General features: G+C 45.2%; 1 protein-coding gene across 2 annotated transcripts in view; it reads left to right on the top strand.

Moving 5' to 3' along the window:
- Window positions 1–22,613, top strand: part of LOC129843747 (protein Jumonji-like) — a 114,951-nt gene that overhangs the window by 54,000 nt on the left and 38,338 nt on the right. For both annotated transcript variants that reach the window (XM_055912329.1, XM_055912328.1), the window contains exons 2-5: window positions 325–454; window positions 5,339–5,483; window positions 7,339–7,511; window positions 22,093–22,284. In XM_055912329.1, coding sequence (XP_055768304.1) covers window positions 325–454; window positions 5,339–5,483; window positions 7,339–7,511; window positions 22,093–22,284 — 640 coding nt within the window. The remainder of the gene's footprint in view (window positions 1–324; window positions 455–5,338; window positions 5,484–7,338; window positions 7,512–22,092; window positions 22,285–22,613) is intronic.

Genomic DNA, 22,613 nt, shown 5'->3' with positions numbered 1-22,613 from the left:
GTGTGTGTGTGTGTGTGTGTGTGTGTGTGTGTGTGTGTGTGTGTGTGTGTGTGTTAGGCTCCCATCTCACTGTCAGAAAACATCAGTTTCATTCACTGAATGAAAAAGGTTTCAGCCCAATATGGCTCCCTATTCCCTATATAGTGCACTACCTTTAACCAGGGCCTATGAGGATAAGTAGTGCACTATATAAGGAACAGGGTGCCAGTTTGGGACAGATACAAGTTGTGAAAACAGTTATGATGTTCTTCCCTCTCTGAGACCTTGGCGTTTGCTACAATAAGCGGACATCGCTAACCCTGTCTGTCCCCCTTCCATTCTCAGGACGACAGCGATGGTATTCCGTGGTTAGAGGAGCGCGAGGTGAGGAAGGTGCTCTACCTTTCTCTGAAGGAGTTTAAGAACACCCAGAGGAACAAGGTGACAGATGGCCTCGGCACAGGAAACATCAACGGTGAGTCTCTCGCCTGTAGCTGTTAATTGTCACAATGGCTACATCCCAAATGGGCACCCTATCTCCCTATGTAGTGCACTACTTTTGACCAGATCCCTATGGGAGAATAGGGTTCCATTTGGGAGGAAGCCATTGTCAGTGGGCCTTCAACAATAGCCTGCATTGCCTTAGAAATGACACTTGTGTTGACCGTTTCTCTTTCTAGCACATCCACAGCATACTTGTTCCTAAATGGTTCTCCAGCACAGTCCATTTCTTTAGCCTCATCAAACCAGCCAGACCTCGTGAGATCAAATTCTGTTTCACTTAACGAAACGTGAGCGCAGCGGTTAGTCTGGTTTCTTACCATAAGAAGTGAGAAAGAATAGGTTCATTTTGGTATTCACAAATACCATGTTATACCTCCTTGTGAAATAGCCCCCTGTTCATATAGTACAATATTATAATTTTCCAACCTGGCCTATCCAGATGACCTGCCCTATCCAGGTCAACACCACAGGACCTGCCCTATCCAGATAAACACCAGATGACCTGCCCTATCCAGATAAACACCAGATGACCTGCCCTATCTAGGTCAACACCAGATGACCTGGCCTGTCCAGATAAACACCACAGGACCTGCCCTATCCAGATAAACACCAGATGACCTGGCCTGTCCAGATAAACACCACAGGACCTGCCCTATCCAGATAAACACCACAGGACCTGGCCTGTCCAGATAAACACCGCAGGACCTACCCTATCCAGATAAACACCACAGGACCTGCCCTATCCAGATAAACACCAGATGACCTGGCCTGTCCAGATAAACACCACAGGACCTGGCCTATCCAGATAAACACCAGATGACCTGGCCTGTCCAGATAAACACCGCAGGACCTGCCCTATCCAGATAAACACCACAGGACCTGCCCTATCCAGATAAACACCACAGGACCTGCCCTATCCAGATAAACACCACAGGACCTGCCCTATCCAGATAAACACCAGATGACCTGCCCTATCTAGGTCAACACCACAGGACCTGGCCTATCCAGATAAACACCACAGGACCTGCCCTATCCAGATAAACACCGCAGGACCTGCCCTATCCAGATAAACACCGCAGGACCTGGCCTGTCCAGATAAACACCAGATGACCTGGATTATCCAGATAAACACCACAGGACCTGGCCTGTCCAGATAAACACCGCAGGACCTACCCTATCCAGATAAACACCACAGGACCTGCCCTATCCAGATAAACACCGCAGGACCTGCCCTATCTAGGTCAACACCACAGGACCTGCTCTATCCAGATAAACACCACAGGACCTGCCCTATCCAGATAAACACCGCAGGACCTGCCCTATCCATATAAACACCACTGATGGATGGATATAGAGTATTCTGAGCAGACAGGAAAAAGGCTTTAGACTGTTTTATGCGAAAGAGAAGATGAAATGATTCATTCTTTCTAACCAAACACCAACGCATTCAGAGTCAGACAGGCTCTAAACGCTTAGGATGCATCTCAAATGGAACCCTATTCCCCATATGTAGTGCACTACTTTTGACCACGGCCCGTAGAGTCCTGGTTCACTAATAAAGGGTACAGGGTGCCGTTTGGAATGCACACCTAGACACAAAGGAACAGTAGGAAAAGCATCATGCTATTCAGACAGGCTCTAAAGATCAGATACACTCATCTGGGAATAACACAAACGGAGCAGGAAGTGAACGCTGCAAACACAAGTAGATGCTTCCATTTTGGCTTCTCTTCTCTACAGTGACATGTCTTCTCTGGCTGTTTACCCACAGTGACAAGTTGGGGAGGGGAATTCCTCTTTTCCCTGTATGCATCCCAAATGGCATCCTTTTCTCTATTTAGGCCCTTTTCCCTAGGGGCCCTGGTCCAAAGTAGTGCACTATGTAGGGAAGAGTGTGCCATTTTGGATGCCTCCCTCTTTTTCTCTTTGTTGACTTTCTGTTCAGACTCTCTTCTGATGTTTGTGACTGATTGGCATTTGAGTCAGGATATGGAAGTACTGTGCTCAGCCTCTCCACCGTGCCACTCCAGGCCACTTCTGAACCTCAGCAGGATTCTCCCTATGCATGAAGATATTATTATCTCTGGGTTTAATGTGTTTCACTGCACTTAACACCGCTAAGAGACAACGCATGGCATTCCTGCACAGAAAATATCCCATTTTCACACAAATATCTAATATCTAAAATATATATTTTTTTAATTCTCAAAAAGTGCAAATGTTTCAGATTAATTCTCAAATCAGATTAGATTAGACTAGATTAGATTAGATTTGTGTATAAATCACTTCCTCCTTTTCCCTCTTTCCTATGTGCACTATTAATTTGTACTCATCCACTTGTACTCTTCTAATCTCCGCCCGGCACAGCCAGAAGAGGACTGGCCACCCCTCAGAGCCTGGTTCCTCTCTAGGTTTTCTTCCTAGGTTCCTGCCTTTCTAGGGAGTTTTTCCTAGACACCGTGCTTCTACATCTGCATTGCTTGCTGTTTGGTGTTTAAGACTGGGTTTCTGTATAAGCACTTTGTGACATCGGCTGATGTTAAAAAGGGCTTCATAAATACATTTGATTGATTGATTATGCCAATAATTTGTACAGTAACACCAAATAAATGAAACAGGCAGGGGAGTGCAGCTTGAACCCTCAACCTTCTGGCCTGAAGCCCAGAGCACCATCGACTGTGCTACAGAAGCATGCTCCTTTACACCACAGATAGAAGAATGATTTGAGGCTTCACTACAGACACCCTGGTTCGAATCCAGCCTGTATCACAACTGGCCGTGATTGGGAATCCCATAGGGCGGTGCACAGCGTCGTCCGTGTTTTCACCAGGGTAGGCCGTCATTGTAAATAAGAATTTGTTCTTAACTGGCTTGCCTATTTAAATAAAGGTTAAATAAAAATATCAAACATAGTCAACAAACTGTCAGACATAATAAACTGATGAACACTAAATCTCAGTCACTACCGGCGTACGAACATTATTCATCCTCTGGATAAAAGCTATGCAAGGTCCCCATTGCCAGTGTTACACGAGTGCAGTGCTAATTTCAGTTATTTCTCTAGTTCAATGGGCCATTAGGAATATTATAACTCTGCCATGATTACAGTGACTATCTATTAGTAAAGTACATTATGTCTTGGATAATGCCCCCTTCTGTGGCTTTTACTGTGGACTTCCTGTCTGATTAATTTCTCTCTAATGGGCTCTCCTACACACACATGTACACACACACACGCAGACCTTGCGCACACACACAAACATACACTGGCACGTGGACACACATACACACACATGCACACACATGTAGAGAGAGACACATGCATGCATGCACCCACACACGCACACACACATGCACACACATGTAGAGAGAGACACATGCATGCAGAGAGAGACACATGCATGCATGCACCCACACACGCACACACACACGCACACGCACAGACAGAATCAGTCTGATTGTCAATCTTACAGCATTGAAACGCTCTAACATTCAGCTCAGTGTCCCTCAGTTCATTATCAATGGGACCGCAGGCAAATCACCAGCAGTACCTGGTGTTCTGGTACAGGAACGAGCCATTCCCTGACAAATGGCACCCTATGCCCTATATAGTGCGCTACTTTTTACCAGAGACATATTGGCCTTGCACTAAATATGGAATAGGGTGCCATTTGGGACACAGACACTTTGAGCAGACCCAAGTACAGCAACACCGACAGACGACTTCTGTTTCTGTGCTCGCTGCATGTATTTATGTCCTCAACAACGATCAACAACTTAGAACAAGGGGGGGGGGGGGGGGGGGGGAATACGGCCCACGGGCACTTCAATCCGGCCCCCTTTTTTCTCCATAATTTCGTTGTGTCCAGTTTGGTAGTTACAGTCTTGTCCCATCGTTGCAACTCCCGTACGGACTCGGTAGAGGCGAAGGTCGAGAGCCGTGCGTCCTCCAAAACACGACCCAGCCAAGCCGCACTGCTTCTTGACACAATGCCTGCTTAACCCGGAAGCCAGCAGCACCAATGTGTCGGAGGAAACACCGTACACCTGGCGACCATGTCAGCGTGCACTGCGCCGGGCCCGCCACAGGAGTCGCTAGAGCGCGATGGGACAAGGAAATCTCGGCCTGCCAAACCCTCTCCTAACCGGGACGATGCTGGGCCAATTGTGCGCCGCCTCATGGGTCTCCCAGTCACGACCGGCCTGGGATAGAACCTGGGTCTGTAGTGATGCCTTAGACTTGGGGAGGCCCCCGCAAATAGATTTTAACAAACAATTGTTCCCCCAAAAAATGCATCCCTCCGTTGAATTTCAAAATCTCGATGTGGCACTCAAGCCAAAAGGTTTGCCAACCCTTGACTTAGAACAATGATGAACAATGACAGGGCTTTTGGTTTAGTTCAACTTGGATATTTTGCTGGCTATAGACAGTATTATTACAGTAGTAAATGCATCAGCCAAGTATAGCAAACAAGTGCTTAAAAAGAATATCAGAAATGTTTAATTGGTATTGGTACTGATAAAAAGATGTTAAACAATAATCACATTCAGTACCACCATCTGTCTGTTCAGAATGAACAGAAACACATTTGAGAATGTTGAAAGGCTGTCTTCTTGCCAAGCCAGATTGCCTGATGGTTTGGGATAATGCTTCTGCGTCATGGAATATAACTTTGCATCGTTACAAAGTGAAACGGCCGTGTGCAACATGGGATTGATTCCCCTGACACTTTCCTACTTTATCTTTTAAAAACAAAGTTCAATGGCTGTAGGCCTAGCTAGTGAATTCGATTCTGCACCTTTGACATGTCAGTTAGTGTTGATTGTAACTGATGTCCCTCTCCCTGACCAACAGGCTCTTTCCCACACAGCCATGGCTGCCGGTCTGGACCAAAGGCAGGGATACCGGCAGTCAACGGTAAAGCTGAGTGCACACGCTGCTCGTCTCAAAGCAACGATGGCAGCAGCGAGTATTCAGGGGACGATCCCGTCAGAAAGAGGTGACCCCTCCCTGTATTACAATGTGGTTAAAATGTGTTAAATGGGCAATCTGGGATTGGTACATATATTTTTGGCCTTACATGAATGATATATATTTATTGATTCTTGAATAATATAAGTTATAAATGCCTTATAAGCTTAGTTCAACAGTCTTACCCTATCAGAACCCCAAATAAAAGCTTGTTTTACTCAGAACAACAATATGTTATAGTGCTGTGATCTGAGTGTGTACGAGAACAGGAGGATTGGACTGTTGTGGTCTGGGCACTGTGTTACTGTTTGGACCAGGGAGGGGCTGGTAAGAAGGGACGTTGTGTAGTGTACTGTCCTCCTGCTGTCCACCGGCTGTCTCCTATTGGCAGCCAATCAGACCGGGCTGTGTGATAGCCAACTGTCCTGTTGCTCCACTCTGCCAAGTCCAAATCTAATAAAACAACTACCAATGTTTTTACAACTGTTTTTATCATATTCAAAAACATCTAAAACAACAGCCAGTGTTTGTGACAGTCTGTGTTTCTGTGGTGCTGAAAACAAAGCCCACCAAAAGACAGTGTCTATGTTTCAAATGGCACCCTATTCCCTGCATAGTGCACTACTTTTGACCAGAGCTCTGGGGGTAGTATTGACCTAATTTAGTCAGGAAGGAGATGCTGAGATCACACTTAGAGAGAGCTTATCAACTGAAGAGAGAGAGAGAGAGAGAGCTTATCAACTGAAGAGAGAGAGAGCTTATCAACTGAAGAGAGAGAGAGCTTATCAACTGAAGAGCGAGAGAGAGCTTATCAACTGAAAAGAGAGAGAGAGCTTATCAACTGAAGAGAGAGAGAGAGCTTATCAACTGAAGAGAGAGAGAGAGCTTATCAACTGAAGAGAGAGAGAGAGCTTATCAACTGAAGAGAGAGAGAGCTTATCAACTGAAGAGAGAGAGAGCTTATCAACTGAAAAGAGAGAGCTTATCAACTGAAGAGAGAGAGAGAGCTTATCAACTGAAGAGCGAGAGAGAGCTTTTCTTTTTTTCTTTAAAACAAAAATATGTATGTTTTTTTTACCCTCTTTTTCTCCCCAATTTCGTGGTATCCAATTGTTAGTAGTTACTGTCTTTTCTCACAGCGCGCATCCAACCCGGAAGCCAGCCGCACCAATGTGTCGGGGGATAAACACCGTACACCTAGCGACCTGGTCAGTGCGCACTGCGCCCGGCCCGCGCGAGAGAGCTAATCAACTGAAGAGAGAGAGAGAGCTTATCAACTGAAGAGAGAGAGAGAGCTTATCAACTGAAGAGAGAGAGAGAGAGAGACATAGAGAGAGCTTATCAACTGAAGAGAGAGAGACAGAGAGAGAGCTTATCAACTGAAGAGAGAGAGAGAGAGAGACATAGAGAGAGCTTATCAACTGAAGAGAGAGAGAGAGAGACAGAGAGAGAGCTTATCAACTGAAGAGAGAGAGAGAGAGAGACAGAGAGAGAGCTTATCAACTGAAGAGAGAGAGACAGAGAGAGAGCTTATCAACTGAAGGCAGAGCGAGAAAGACAGAGAGAGAGCTTATCAACTGAAGAGAGAGACAGAGAGAGAGCTTATCAACTGAAGAGAGAGAGAGACAGAGAGAGAGCTTATCAACTGAAGAGAGAGAGAGACAGAGAGAGAGCTTATCAACTGAAGGAGGCAGTAATATTCTAATTACTTCCATTTATTGGCCCAGTGAATCAATTGGATATTTGTAACCGGGTAATATTGATATCTGTCTCATCTCTTATACTGAGTCCCAAATGACACCCTATTCCCTATTCAGTGCACTAGTTTACTACCAGGGCCCATAGAATGTAAATGTAAATATGTCTCTTCTCTCCCTTGCCAGACCACGGCTGCAGGCTCAGAGGAAGTTTGCCCAGTCTCAGCCCAGCTCCCCCAGTGCCACGCCGATCAAGCTGTCTGAGACCCTCTTGCCCCCTAGCCCCACCTCTCCCCTCAGCGACCTCACCAGACACAAGCCCAAGACTGAGGACTTCCTCACCTTCCTCTGTTTACGAGGTGAGTGGCCTGCAACCTTTACTTTTTATGGAACTTTGATTTATCCAATAAGTTCCATAGAGGTCAGAATACCTCTTTTACAAGGGAGACCTACCACAATATAAAGGGCTTCTGTATCACGGCTCAGACTAAGAGCCAGATACAGACACAGGAGACGGATAGTACGCGTCTCAGAGTTTATTATAGAACAAGGGGCAAGGGAAAGGTAGGTCAAGACAGACAAACAGTCCTAATCCAAATCAGTCAGACAGGTACAGGACAACAGGCATGATCAGGACAGGCAGAAATGTCAGAACTGGGAAGACTAGGAGAAACAAAAAACTAGAGCACAGGAAAACACAGGGAACACGCTGGTAGGACTTGACAGGAGAAGACGAACTGGCAACAGACAGAAAACACAGCAATAAATACACAGGAGATAATGGAGACCTCCTCGGAGACACCTGGAGACAAGCACAAGACAGGTGAAAAACAGATCAAGGTGTGACATTCTGTGCACTTTCATGTCCAATCCCATTTTACACAAATTAACACATGTGGATTGCAAAGTTCAGTTATGTGTTGAAGTGCTGTGTGTGTGTGTGCGTGTGTGTGTGTGTGTGTGTGTTCCCTCATGTACTGCTGTGACGTGGATGGTACACGTGTTCAACAGTTTCAGTCGTGGGCTGTCATGGCAACCTGTCGTGTAAGCTTATTGGTCGAATGCGGAACACATGAGCTCACGAGGAAGTAATGCTTCAATGTCATAGGCTAACGCAGTAAGTAGTGCCCTATGTAGGGAATAGGGTGCCACTAGGGACACAGTTCTGGTTTTATGATGGAGTTCCCTTTAAGTGGCCTGTAACTGGGCTTAGTATTTAGAGTGTCTGGCCTGGCTACAGTCCCAGGGTGGATCTGAATTACAGTCCATTATACTGTGGGTTGGCTTCCTCCTAACCTCAACCTCAACCTCAAACACAAATCTCTTTTCCCCCTGAAAAAGTTAGTGACAGCTTCAGGTTCCAGACAGAATATGTTTCAGTGGCTTATCTCATTCATCTAGTGATGAAGGGGTTGGAATAGCCAGTCAAACCAGACAAACACTGAAATTTACGTACCAAATCAGAGAATACATTCATGCTGATCTGTGTCTCTTTCTCTGTAACTTGTCATCATCGATACCTCTGCTGATTGGTCTAGTGTTACACTTGTTGTGTTATTATATACAGTATATACAGCCTACCATGAAACATGCATCAACCACACATCATCCGTCCATACATCAACCACACATCATCCATCCATACATCAACCACACGTCATCCATCCATACATCAACCACACATCATCCTATACATCAACCACACATCATCCTATACATCAACCACACATCATCCTATACATCAACCACACATCATCCATCTATACATCAACCACACATCATCCATCTATACATCAACCACACATCATCCATCTATGCATCAACCACACATTATCCATCCATACATCAACCACACATCATCCATCTATACATCAACCACACATCATCCATCCATACATCAACCACACATTATCCATCTATGCATCAACCACACATTATCCATCCATACATCAACCACACATCATCCATCTATACATCAACCACACATCATCCATCTATGCATCAACCACACATTATCCATCCATACATCAACCACACATCATCCATCCATACATCAACCACACATCATCCATCTATGCATCAACCACACATTATCCATCCATACATCAACCACACATCATCCATCTATACATCAACCACACATCATCCATCTATACATCAACCACACATCATCCATCCATACATCAACCACACATTATCCATCCATACATCAACCACACATCATCCATCTATACATCAACCACACATCATCCATCTATACATCAACCACACATCATCCATCCATACATCAACCACACGTCATCCATCTATACATCAACCACACATCATCCATCCATACATCAACCACACATCATCCATCCATACATTATCCATCTATACATTATCCATCTATGCATCAACCACGCATCATCCATCCATACATCAACCACACATCATCCATCCATACATTATCCATCTATACATCAACCACACATCATCCATCCATACATTGACCACACTTCATCCATCCATACATCAACCACAGATCATCCATCCATACATCAACCACACATCATCCATCCATACATTATATATCTATACATCAACCACACATCATCCATCCATACATCAACCACACATCATCCATCTATACATCAACCACACATCATCCATCCATACATCAACCACACATCATCCATCCATACATCAACCACACATTATCCATCTATGCATCAACCACACATCATCCATCTATACATCAACCACACATCATCCATACATACATCAACCACACATCATCCATCTATACATCAACCACACATCATCCATCCATACATCAACCACACATCATCCATCTATACATCAACCACACATCATCCATCTATACATCAACCACACATCATCCATCCACACATCAACCACTCATCATCCATCTATACATCAATCTCACAGTTCATCACTGTTGCTTTGCCAATTAGGTTAAACTGGGTTAATGACATTCAAGCATAATGAATGTAAATGCTTCCTTAAAGAGTACCTTTTCTTTTCCTAGTCTCAACCCCTCACCTAACAGTAAACCCTGTTCATTATCTGGGATGATTTCATTTATTATGCTTTATTAAGCCAGTATAGTAGTGGAGTGTCAATGGAACAGTATAGTAGTGGAGTGTCAATGGAACAGTATAGTAGTGGAGTATCAATGGAACAGTATAGTAGTGGAGTATCAATGGAACAGTATAGTAGTGGAGTGTCAATGGAACAGTATAGTAGTGGAGTGTCAATGGAACAGTATAGTAGTGGAGTATCAATGGAACAGTATAGTAGTGGAGTATCAATGGAACAGTATAGTAGTGGAGTGTCAATGGAACAGTATAGTAGTGGAGTGTCAATGGAACAGTATAGTAGTGGAGTATCAATGGAACAGTATAGTAGTGGAGTGTCAATGGAACAGTATAGTAGTGGAGTATCAATGGAACAGTATAGTAGTGGAGTGTCAATGGAACAGTATAGTAGTGGAGTGTCAATGGAACAGTATAGTAGTGGAGTATCAATGGAACAGTATAGTAGTGGAGTGTCAATGGAACAGTATAGTAGTGGAGTATCAATGGAACAGTATAGTAGTGGAGTATCAATGGAACAGTATAGTAGTGGAGTGTCAATGGAACAGCAGCAGCACTAGCTGTTGGTTGCGTCCCAAATTGCACCTTATTCCCTATATACTACTTCTGACTAGTGCACTATATAGGGAATAGGGTGCCATTTGGGATGTAGTCGTTGTGTTTTAAAGCAGTGCTTTCCAACCGACCAACTGATCTTTCACACAGACATGACTTCATATGCTCACTGGATTTCAGACTAAAAGTCTAGCTGGAAAAAGTAGTAAATTATTTCAAACACGATGAAAGCTCCTTTATTTACATTTATTTAACTTGGAAAGCTGCAGAAAATCCAAGAACAAACATTTAAATGTTGAGCGTGTCAAGTCAGAATATGGATTAATCTCCATTTGATAGATGTTCAATCGAATACATATAATATATTTTCACTAAGTCATCTACCAAATAACACTGAGCATAATCCAGGCCTGAGATATTGTGATGTGTACAAACTGACTGTAGGAGAACATAAATGACAGCAGAATCCTGAAGACACCAGAACTCTGTATTCGCTGTATTTTTTTATTTATTTTATTTAACCTTTATTTAACTAGGCAAGTCAGTTAAGAACAAATTCTTATTTACAATGACGGCCTACCCCGGACGATGCTGTGCGCCACCCTGTGGGACTCCCAGTCACAGGCCGGATGTGTCACGGTCGTTGAAATGAGTGGACCAAGATGCAGCGTGGTATGTTTCCATCCTTTTATTTGGAAGAGAAACTTAAAGCACAAAAACAATAAAGCGAATAAAGGAAACGTGAAGCTACATGCAGTGCAGAAATCAACTAGACACAAACGTAGTCAAGATCCCACAAATACAACGGGGAAATGGCTACCTAAATATGATCCCCAATCAGAGACAACGATAAACAGCTGCCTCTGATTGGGAACCATATCAGGCCAACATAGATATATAATTCCCCTAGATGACCCACCCTTAATCACACCCCGACCCAACCAACATAGAGAATAAACAGCTCTCTATGGTCAGGGCGTGACAGGATGTAGGAAATATATATGCTAGGAAGGAAATATATATGATTTATCCCCCAGTGTACTCTACTTTCACATCATTGTTGTGAGGAAGAAAATAATCCATGTCTCTTTATTTACTGACCTATAATACTAGCTGTCATGAACAACAGAGAGCTATGGCATCCCGTCATCCCGCGCATTGTGCCACCATGAGCAAATAAGCAAATCTCTCTTGTGCAGAAAGAGCATCTTCACACTTGTATAGTCACAGTACACTGTGTAACAAACCCTGCTGTGTATTCATGGAGACAGCAGGCCTGTTATCAGACATCTCTAGGCAGCCAGGAAACAGCAGGCCTGTTAGAGGAGCTCTCCTGAGACTGACAGGCAGACTGCTGCTGTAAACAAATCAGCCTCTCTCTCTCTCTCTCTCTCTCTCTCTCTCTCTCTCCCTCTCTCTCTCTCTCTCTCTCTCTCTTTCTCTCTCTCTTTCTCTCTCTCTCTCTTCAGCCTGTCTCCCTCTGAGCCCTGGTGAATTAGTGTACCTGACTGACTGGCTGGCTGACCATGCGGACTGGTGGACTGAATGGCTGACTGGCTGGCTGACTGGCTGGCTGACTGACTGGTGGACTGAATGGCTGACTGGCTGGCTGACTGGCAGACAGACTGGCTGGCTGACTGACTGGCCGACTGACTGGCGGACTGAATGGCTAGCTGGCTGGCTGACCTACTGGATAACTGGGTGGCTAGCTGGCTGGCTGACGTTATGTTATAGACCCCTGCTGGGTTGTTAAGCTTCTGTTGACAAGAAAACCAGAGCTCTTCCACAGAGCAGTTAAGGACAAGACAAACTATAACGAATGACAGCCCTGCACGGTAGATCACCTGCTGGGTGTCGACAAACGGTGGTGATTCAACATGTACAATCATCAGGAAATGAACAGAAAATGACTAAAGATCCCTTACGTATGTCACATTTTCCATTCTGCCCTTTTGGTCCATCTGAATCTAACACTAGTTTACTCTACATTTAACTTCAAGACACTCCTCAGGGCACCACCAAGGTTAGTTACATCTAGCACAGCACTATTGTAGACCAGATACATCTAACACAACACTATTGTAGACCAGGTACATCTAACACAACACTATTGTAGACCAGGTACATCTAACACAACACTATTGTAGACCAGGTACATCTAACACAGCACTATTGTAGACCAGGTACATCTAACACAACACTATTGTAGACCAGGTACATCTAACACAACACTATTGTAGACCAGGTACATCTAACACAACACTATTGTAGACCAGGTATATCTAACACAACACTATTGTAAACCAGGAAGTGAATGAATGAGTCCTGCTGTACTTTACCGTTGGTAAATAATGTGTCTTTATTTGCATTATTGGAGTAATAATGTGTTTCCTGTAACACTATATGCTCATTTATAATAGAGGAAAAGGGAAGACCACCACCAGCTTTATTAGCAGCTGTTTCTATCCTTGCCTCTATGTTACCTAAATATTTTCCATATGGGCATCCCAAATGGCACCCTATTCCCTATGTAGTGCACTACTTTTCACTAGAGCCTTATGGGTCCTGTTCAAAGTAGTGCACTATAAAGGAAATAGGGTGCCATTTGGGACGTATTCAGAATACCAGCCTAAAGGCTTGTAGAATATAGTAGCCTTTCCTGTGGCAGGGAGACGGAGAACCCAGTCAACCGGCGAATAAATCACTTACAGTCAGTGGCCCACACAACGTTACACTACAGTACCAACCAGCTCACAGAATACTACAATACTAACCAGCTCACAGAATACTACAATACTAACCAGCTCACAGAATACTACAATACCAACCAGCTCACAGTATGCTACAATACCAACCAGCTCACAGTACACTACAATACTAACGAGCTCACAGTATACTACAATACCAACCAGCTCACAGTACACTACAATACTAACGAGCTCACAGTATACTACAATACCAACCAGCTCACAGTACACTACAATACCAACCAGCTCACAGTATACTACAATACTAACCAGCTCACAGTACACTACAATACCAACCAGCTCACAGTACACTACAATACCAACCAGCTCACAGTACACTACAATACCAACCAGCTCACAGTACACTACAATACCAACCAGCTCACACTCACAGTACACTACAATACCAACCAGCTCACAGTACACTACAATACCAACCAGCTCACAGTACACTACAATACCAACCAGCTCACAGTACACTACAATACCAACCAGCTCACAGTATACTACAATACCAACAGCTCACAGTATACTACAATACTAACCAGCTCACAGTACACTACAATACCAACCAGCTCACAGTACACTACAATACCAACCAGCTCACAGTATACTACAATACTAACCAGCTCACAGTACACTACAATACCAACCAGCTCACAGTATACTACACTACTAACCAGCTCACAGTACACTACAATACCAACCAGCTCACAGTATACTACAATACCAACCAGCTCACAGTATACAACAATACCAACCAGCTCACAGTACACTACAATACTAACCAGCTCACAGTATACTACAATGCCAACCAGCTCACAGTACATTACAATACCAACCAGCTCACAGTACACTACAATACTAACCAGCTCACAGTACACTACAATACCAACCAGCTCACAGTATACTACAATACCAACCAGCTCACAGTACACTACAATACCAACCAGCTCACAGTACACTACAATACTAACCAGCTCACAGTATACTACAATACCAACCAGCTCACAGTACACTACAATACCAACCAGCTCACAGTACACTACAATACTAACCAGCTCACAGTACACTACAATACCAACCAGCTCACAGTACACTACAATACTAACCAGCTCACAGAATACTACAATACCAACCAGCTCACAGTATGCTACAATACCAACCAGCTCACAGTACACTACAATACTAACGAGCTCACAGTATACTACAATACCAACCAGCTCACAGTACACTACAATACTAACGAGCTCACAGTATACTACAATACCAACCAGCTCACAGTACACTACAATACCAACCAGCTCACAGTATACTACAATACTAACCAGCTCACAGTACACTACAATACCAACCAGCTCACAGTACACTACAATACCAACCAGCTCACAGTACACTACAATACCAACCAGCTCACAGTACACTACAATACCAACCAGCTCACACTCACAGTACACTACAATACCAACCAGCTCACAGTACACTACAATACCAACCAGCTCACAGTACACTACAATACCAACCAGCTCACAGTACACTACAATACCAACCAGCTCACAGTATACTACAATACCAACAGCTCACAGTATACTACAATACTAACCAGCTCACAGTACACTACAATACCAACCAGCTCACAGTACACTACAATACCAACCAGCTCACAGTATACTACAATACCAACCAGCTCACAGTACACTACAATACCAACCAGCTCACAGTACACTACAATACTAACCAGCTCACAGTATACTACAATACCAACCAGCTCACAGTACACTACAATACCAACCAGCTCACAGTACACTACAATACCAACCAGCTCACAGTACACTACAATACCAACCAGCTCACACTCACAGTACACTACAATACCAACCAGCTCACAGTACACTACAATACCAACCAGCTCACAGTACACTACAATACCAACCAGCTCACAGTACACTACAATACTAACCAGCTCACAGTACACTACAATACCAACCAGCTCACAGTACACTACAATACCAACCAGCTCACAGTATACTACAATACCAACCAGCTCACAGTACACTACAATACCAACCAGCTCACAGTACACTACAATACCAACCAGCTCACAGTATACTACAATACTAACCAGCTCACAGTACACTACAATACCAACCAGCTCACAGTACACTACAATACCAACCAGCTCACAGTACACTACAATACCAACCAGCTCACAGTACACTACAATACCAACCAGCTCACACTCACAGTACACTACAATACCAACCAGCTCACAGTACACTACAATACCAACCAGCTCACAGTATACTACAATACTAACCAGCTCACAGTACACTACAATAGCAACCAGCTCACAGTATACTACAATACCAACAGCTCACAGTATACTACAATACTAACCAGCTCACAGTACACCTACAATACCAACCAGCTCACAGTACACTACAATACCAACCAGCTCACAGTATACTACAATACTAACCAGCTCACAGTACACTACAATACCAACCAGCTCACAGTATACTACACTACTAACCAGCTCACAGTACACTACAATACCAACCAGCTCACAGTATACTACAATACCAACCAGCTCACAGTATACAACAATACCAACCAGCTCACAGTACACTACAATACTAACCAGCTCACAGTATACTACAATGCCAACCAGCTCACAGTACATTACAATACCAACCAGCTCACAGTATACTACAATACTAACCAGCTCACAGTATACTACAATACCAACCAGCTCACACTCACAGTACACTACAATACCAACCAGCTCACACTCACAGTACACTACAATACCAACCAGCACACACTCACAGTACACTACAATACCAACCAAAGCAGTACAAATGCACACTGGCATTAAAGCTCAGCGTTTTTCTCTCCCATGCAACTCTATTGTCATGACGGCCTCTCTGATTGATTACCTTGGTCTATCCCATTTAACTATATTATCATGATTGCCTTTCTGATCGATTATCTTGGTCTAGCCCATGCAACTCAATAGAATCTTTCCCCAAAGCCCGTACACATTCATACCAGCCCCAATGCATAGCCTAACTGCAATCAATTACTAGGTCACCATGCAACTCTGCATAGCCTACTATCTCCCCAATGCACGATCACATGGCAGCCCAAGCGGCAGGCAGGCAGTGCCTTGGACCCGCTGACCTTCAGAGAGGATAAATGGCCATTCATTTGCCCTTGGGCCGAGATGAGGGCTGAGTAGGCTGAACAGGCTCTCCATTGTGAGGAGGGCAGTAGCCTGGGGTCTCCTCTCAGTGAGGATCATCGTCATGGTGGACTAGAGGGAGGTCCGGGGGGACGGAGGGAGCTCTCTTCGTCCCAAATGGCACCCTATTCCCTACATAGTGCACTACTTTTGACCTGGGCACGTACAGACTGAAGTGCATACTTTTGACCAGAGCCATATGGGTCTTGATCAAAAGTAGTGCACTATGTAGGGAATAGGGTGCCGTTTGGGATGCTTCCTGTCATTAGGTTCAGCTGATGCCTCCAGGGTTGGTTGGTTAGTGTCATGGCCCAGGGGCTATTAAAACAGAGTGTCCTATAGACATGTGGTGTGTCCAGATGTGCTTTAATGTCACGTGCACAAGTAGAGTGAAAGGCCTTTTTTACAAACTCTAAACCCAACAATGCAGTAATCAATATCAATGTAGTACTACAACTAACAAGGTAGAACAAAAACACAGGTGTAACGGCTGTTTAATTCCTCCTCCTCGGATGAGGAGAAGGAGTAAGGGTCGGACCAAAACGCAGAGTTGTTAGTGCTCATATTGATTTAATCAAAACGAAACGGAACACTTACAAATACAAAAAAAAAAAAAAAACGTGACAAAACCGAAAACAGTCCCGTGTGGCACGAACACTGACACGAGATACAAACACCCACAAACACACACGTGAACCCCGGCTGCCTTAGTATGATTCTCAATCAGGGACAACGATTGACAGCTGCCTCTGATTGAGAATCATACCAGGCCGAACACAAAATCCCAACATAGAAAATCACACATAGACAGCACACCCCAACTCACGCCCTGACCAACTAAATAAATACAAGACAAAAGAAAACAGGTCAGGAACTTGACAACAGGAGATATAAAAATAAGAAGAGCAGGAGAAAATAAGAAGCTATACACAGGGTCAGTTCAGTACCATATTAACACTGTGAAGGGACACTGGAGTGATGGAGGTAGATATGTAGAGGGGTAAACATACTATATACAGGGTCAGTTCAATACCATATGAACAATGTGCAGGGATACTGGAGTGATAGAGGTAGATATGTAGAGGGGTAAACATACTATATACAGGGTCAGTTCAATACAATATTAACACTGTGCAGGGACACTGGAGTGATAGAGGTAGATATGTAGAGGGGTAAACATACTATATACAGGGTCAGTTCAATACCATATGAACAATGTGCAGGGATACTGGAGTGATAGAGGTAGATATGTAGAGGGGTAAACATACTATATACAGGGTCAGTTCAATACAATATTAACACTGTGCAGGGACACTGGAGTGATAGAGGTAGATATGTAGAGGGGTAAACATACTATATACAGGGTCAGTTCAATACAATATTAACACTGTGCAGGGATACTGGAGTGATAGAGGTAGATATGTAGAGGGGTAAACATACTATATACAGGGTCAGTTCAATACAATATTAACACTGTGCAGGGACACTGGAGTGATAGAGGTAGATATGTAGAGGGGTAAACATACTATATACAGGGTCAGTTCAATACAATATTAACACTGTGCAGGGATACTGGAGTGATAGAGGTAGATATGTAGAGGGGTAAACATACTATATACAGGGTCAGTTCAATACCATATTAACAATGTGCAGGGATACTGGAGTGATAGAGGTAGATATGTAGAGGGGTAAACATACTATATACAGGGTCAGTTCAGTACCATATTAACACTGTGCAGGACACTGGAGTGATAGAGGTAGATATGTAGAGGGATAAACATACTATATACAGTACCATATTAACACTGTGCAGGACACTGGAGTGATAGAGGTAGATATGTAGAGGGGTAAACATACTATATACAGGGTCAGTTCAGTACCATATTAACAATGTGCAGGGATACTGGAGTGATAGAGGTAGATATGTAGAGGGGTAAGGTGACTAGGCATCAGGATATATGATAAACAGAGTAGCAGCAGTGTAAATGATGATTGTATGTGACTGTGTGTGTGTGTGTGTAGAGTCAGTATGAATGTGTGTGCATGTTGTGTGTGTGTTGGAGTGTCAGTGTGCAAGAGTGTGTAGAGTCAGTATAAATGTGTGTGTCACGGATCCCTCCGGAACTTTTATTACGCACACCTGGCCCCTGTTCCCACGGATTAGTACTTGTACAAGTGTTTCTTTTGGTTTCCATTGGGCTGTCGAGTATTGTTACAATGTTCGTTGGTACGTTTGACTACCTGTGCTGTGTGTTTTGGCTTTCGTGCCATTGTGGATTGCGCAGATGATTACGGGTCTCGTTCCGTGTGTTAATCATTGCGCGCGTGTGTTATTTATCTGAGGATTTCCTCGCTCTTTTGTTTTGGGATTCTACCCTGTGTTTTGTTACGTGTTTGTTTGGTCTTCGACCCCGTGCCTTGACACGGCACGCCGTAATTTGGGCTTAATAAAAAACCCTATTACGCATTCCTGCGCCTGTCTCCCGAGTCATTTATGCCAACGTGACAGTGTGTGCATGTTGTGTGTGAGTTGGAGTGTCAGTGTGTGAGAGTGTGTAGAGTACTGTGAGTGTGCATAGAGACAGTGTAAAACATTAACTACAAGGATATCTGGTGTGGTCTTTATTCCACGTGATTACAACTATGAGGAGGGAGGTGGGTAGTGTGGATGGAGATGAGGAGGGAGGTGGGTAGTGTGGATGGAGATGAGGAGGGAGGTGGGTAGTATGGATGTAGATGAGGAGGGAGGTGGGTAGTGTGGATGGAGATGAGGAGGGAGGTGGGTAGTGTGGATTGGAGATGAGGAGGGAGGTGGGTAGTGTGGATGGAGTTGAGGAGGGAGGTGGGTAGTATGGATGGAGATGAGGAGGGAGGTGGGTAGGGTGGATGGAGATGAGGAGGGAGGTGGGTAGTGTGGATGGAGTTGAGGAGGGAGGTGGGTAGTATGGATGGAGATGAGGAGGGAGGTGGGTAGTGTGGATGGAGATGAGGAGGGAGGTGGGTAGTGTGGATGGAGTTGAGGAGGGAGGTGGGTAGTGTGGATGGAGTTGAGGAGGGAGGTGGGTAGTGTGGATGGAGATGAGGAGGGAGGTGGGTAGTATGGATGTAGATGAGGAGGGAGGTGGGTAGTGTGGATGGAGATGAGGAGGGAGGTGGGTAGTGTGGATTGGAGATGAGGAGGGAGGTGGGTAGTGTGGATGGAGTTGAGGAGGGAGGTGGGTAGTATGGATGGAGATGAGGAGGGAGGTGGGTAGGGTGGATGGAGATGAGGAGGGAGGTGGGTAGTGTGGATGGAGTTGAGGAGGGAGGTGGGTAGTATGGATGGAGATGAGGAGGGAGGTGGGTAGTGTGGATGGAGATGAGGAGGGAGGTGGGTAGTGTGGATGGAGATGAGGAGGGAGGTGGGTAGTGTGGATGGAGTTGAGGAGGGAGGTGGGTAGTATGGATGGAGATGAGGAGGGAGGTGGGTAGGGTGGATGGAGATGAGGAGGGAGGTGGGTAGTGTGGATGGAGTTGAGGAGGGAGGTGGGTAGTATGGATGGAGATGAGGAGGGAGGTGGGTAGTGTGGATGGAGATGAGGAGGGAGGTGGGTAGTGTGGATGGAGTTGAGGAGGGAGGTGGGTGGTGTGGGTGGAGCTATGAGGAGGGAGGTGGGTAGTATGGATGGAGTTGAGGAGGGAGGTGGGTAGTGTGGATGGAGATGAGGAGGGAGGTGGGTAGTATGGATGGAGATGAGCTGGGAGGTGGGTAGTGTGGATGGAACTATGAGGAGGGAGGTGGGTAGTGTGGATGGAGATGAGGAGGGAGGTGGGTAGTGTGGATGGAGATGAGGAGGGAGGTGGGTAGTGTGGATGGAGATGAGGAGGGAGGTGGGTAGTATGGATGGAGATGAGGAGGGAGGTGGGTAGTGTGGATGGAGATGAGGAGGGAGGTGGGTAGTGTGGATGGAGATGAGGAGGGAGGTGGGTAGTGTGGATGGAGATGAGGAGGGAGGTGGGTAGTGTGGATGGAGATGAGGAGGGAGGTGGGTAGTGTGGATGGAGATGAGGAGGGAGGTGGGTAGTATGGATGGAGATGAGGAGGGAGGTGGGTAGTATGGATGGAGATGAGGAGGGAGGTGGGTAGTGTGGATGGAGATGAGGAGGGAGGTGGGTAGTGTGGTTGGAGATGAGGAGGGAGGTGGGTAGTATGGATGGATTTGAGGAGGGAGGTGGGTAGTGTGGATGGAGATGAGGAGGGAGGTGGGTAGTGTGGATGGAGATGAGGAGGGAGGTGGGTAGTGTGGATGGAGATGAGGAGGGAGGTGGGTAGTGTGGATGGAGATGAGGAGGGAGGTGGGTAGTGTGGATGGAGATGAGGAGGGAGGTGGGTAGTATGGATGGAGATGAGGAGGGAAGTGGGTAGTGTGGTTGGAGATGAGGAGGGAGGTGGGTAGTATAGATGGAGATGAGGAGGGAGGTGGGTAGTGTGGATGGAGATGAGGAGGGAGGTGGGTAGTATAGATGGAGATGAGGAGGGAGGTGGGTAGTGTGGATGGAGATGAGGAGGGAGGTGGGTAGTATAGATGGAGATGAGGAGGGAGGTGGGTAGTGTGGATGGAGATGAGGAGGGAGGTGGGTAGTGTGGATGGAGATGAGGAGGGAGGTGGGTAGTGTGGATGGAGATGAGGAGGGAGGTGGGTAGTATAGATGGAGATGAGGAGGGAGGTGGGTAGTGTGGATGGAGTTGAGGAGGGAGGTGGGTAGTATGGATGGAGTTGAGGAGGGAGGTGGGTAGTGTGGATGGAGATGAGGAGGGAGGTGGGTAGTGTGGATGGAGATGAGGAGGGAGGTGGGTAGTGTGGATGGAGATGAGGAGGGAGGTGGGTAGTGTGGATGGAGATGAGTAAAGCACCTATGGCCATGTGATCACCTGCTGGGTGTCGACCAACGGTGCTGATTCAGCATGTAGAATTGGAAAATAAACAGAAAATGACAGCTGATTTCCTGGTCAGAGGAAGATTGAAGCACATCTGGCATTTTCCATGCCAACAAGGGCCTCAAACCAAGTCATACTGCAACAAGAGCTCTTCATCATTGTGTTGAGTATCTCTACGTCAAAATGTGTTGATTCTTTGAGTTGCAATAAATGAATGTTGTTGTTGCTACGGCTAGTGGTAATATCGGTTCAGTTGTGTGCTGCAGACTCCTTTCTAAAGGCATCTGTTTCCCTCTCTCTGTCCCTCTCTTCCTCCATGCCCATCCCTCTGTCTGTGCGCCCCCTCTCTACTCTCCTCCCTCCCATCCTCCCTCTCAGGCTCGGCTGCGTTGCCAGGCAACATGGCGTACTTTGGGAGTGCCCAGGATGATGTGGATCTGGAGGATGAAGATGATGAAGAGGAGGAGTGTGACGACAGGATGTCAGCTCACAGCCACAACTCAACTTCCTGTCTGTCCTCACAGCGGAAAAACAAAACAACGCCGGGGAAGAAGGTCTCCAACGGACATGGTACTACTGATCTCCATGTTGTTTTGCTATTCACTACTGATCTACCATGTTGTTTTGGTATTCACTACTGATCTCCATGTTGTTTTGGTACTCACTACTGATCTACATGTTGTTTTGGTATACACTACTGATCTCCATGTTGTTTTGGTACTCACTACTGATCTCCATGTTGTTTTGGTACTCACTACTGATCTACCATGTTGTTTTGGTACACACTACTGATCTCCATGTTGTTTTGGTACTCACTACTGATCTCCATTTTGTTTTGGTACTCACTACTGATCTCCATGTTGTTTTGGTATTCACTACTGATATACCATGTTGTTTTG

This window comes from Salvelinus fontinalis, unplaced genomic scaffold (genome assembly GCF_029448725.1).
Source record: "Salvelinus fontinalis isolate EN_2023a unplaced genomic scaffold, ASM2944872v1 scaffold_0158, whole genome shotgun sequence".
NCBI classification, from domain to species: domain Eukaryota; kingdom Metazoa; phylum Chordata; class Actinopteri; order Salmoniformes; family Salmonidae; genus Salvelinus; species Salvelinus fontinalis.
The sequence above is the reverse complement of the archived record's forward strand: the minus strand, read 5'-3'. Positions and strand labels throughout refer to the sequence as shown.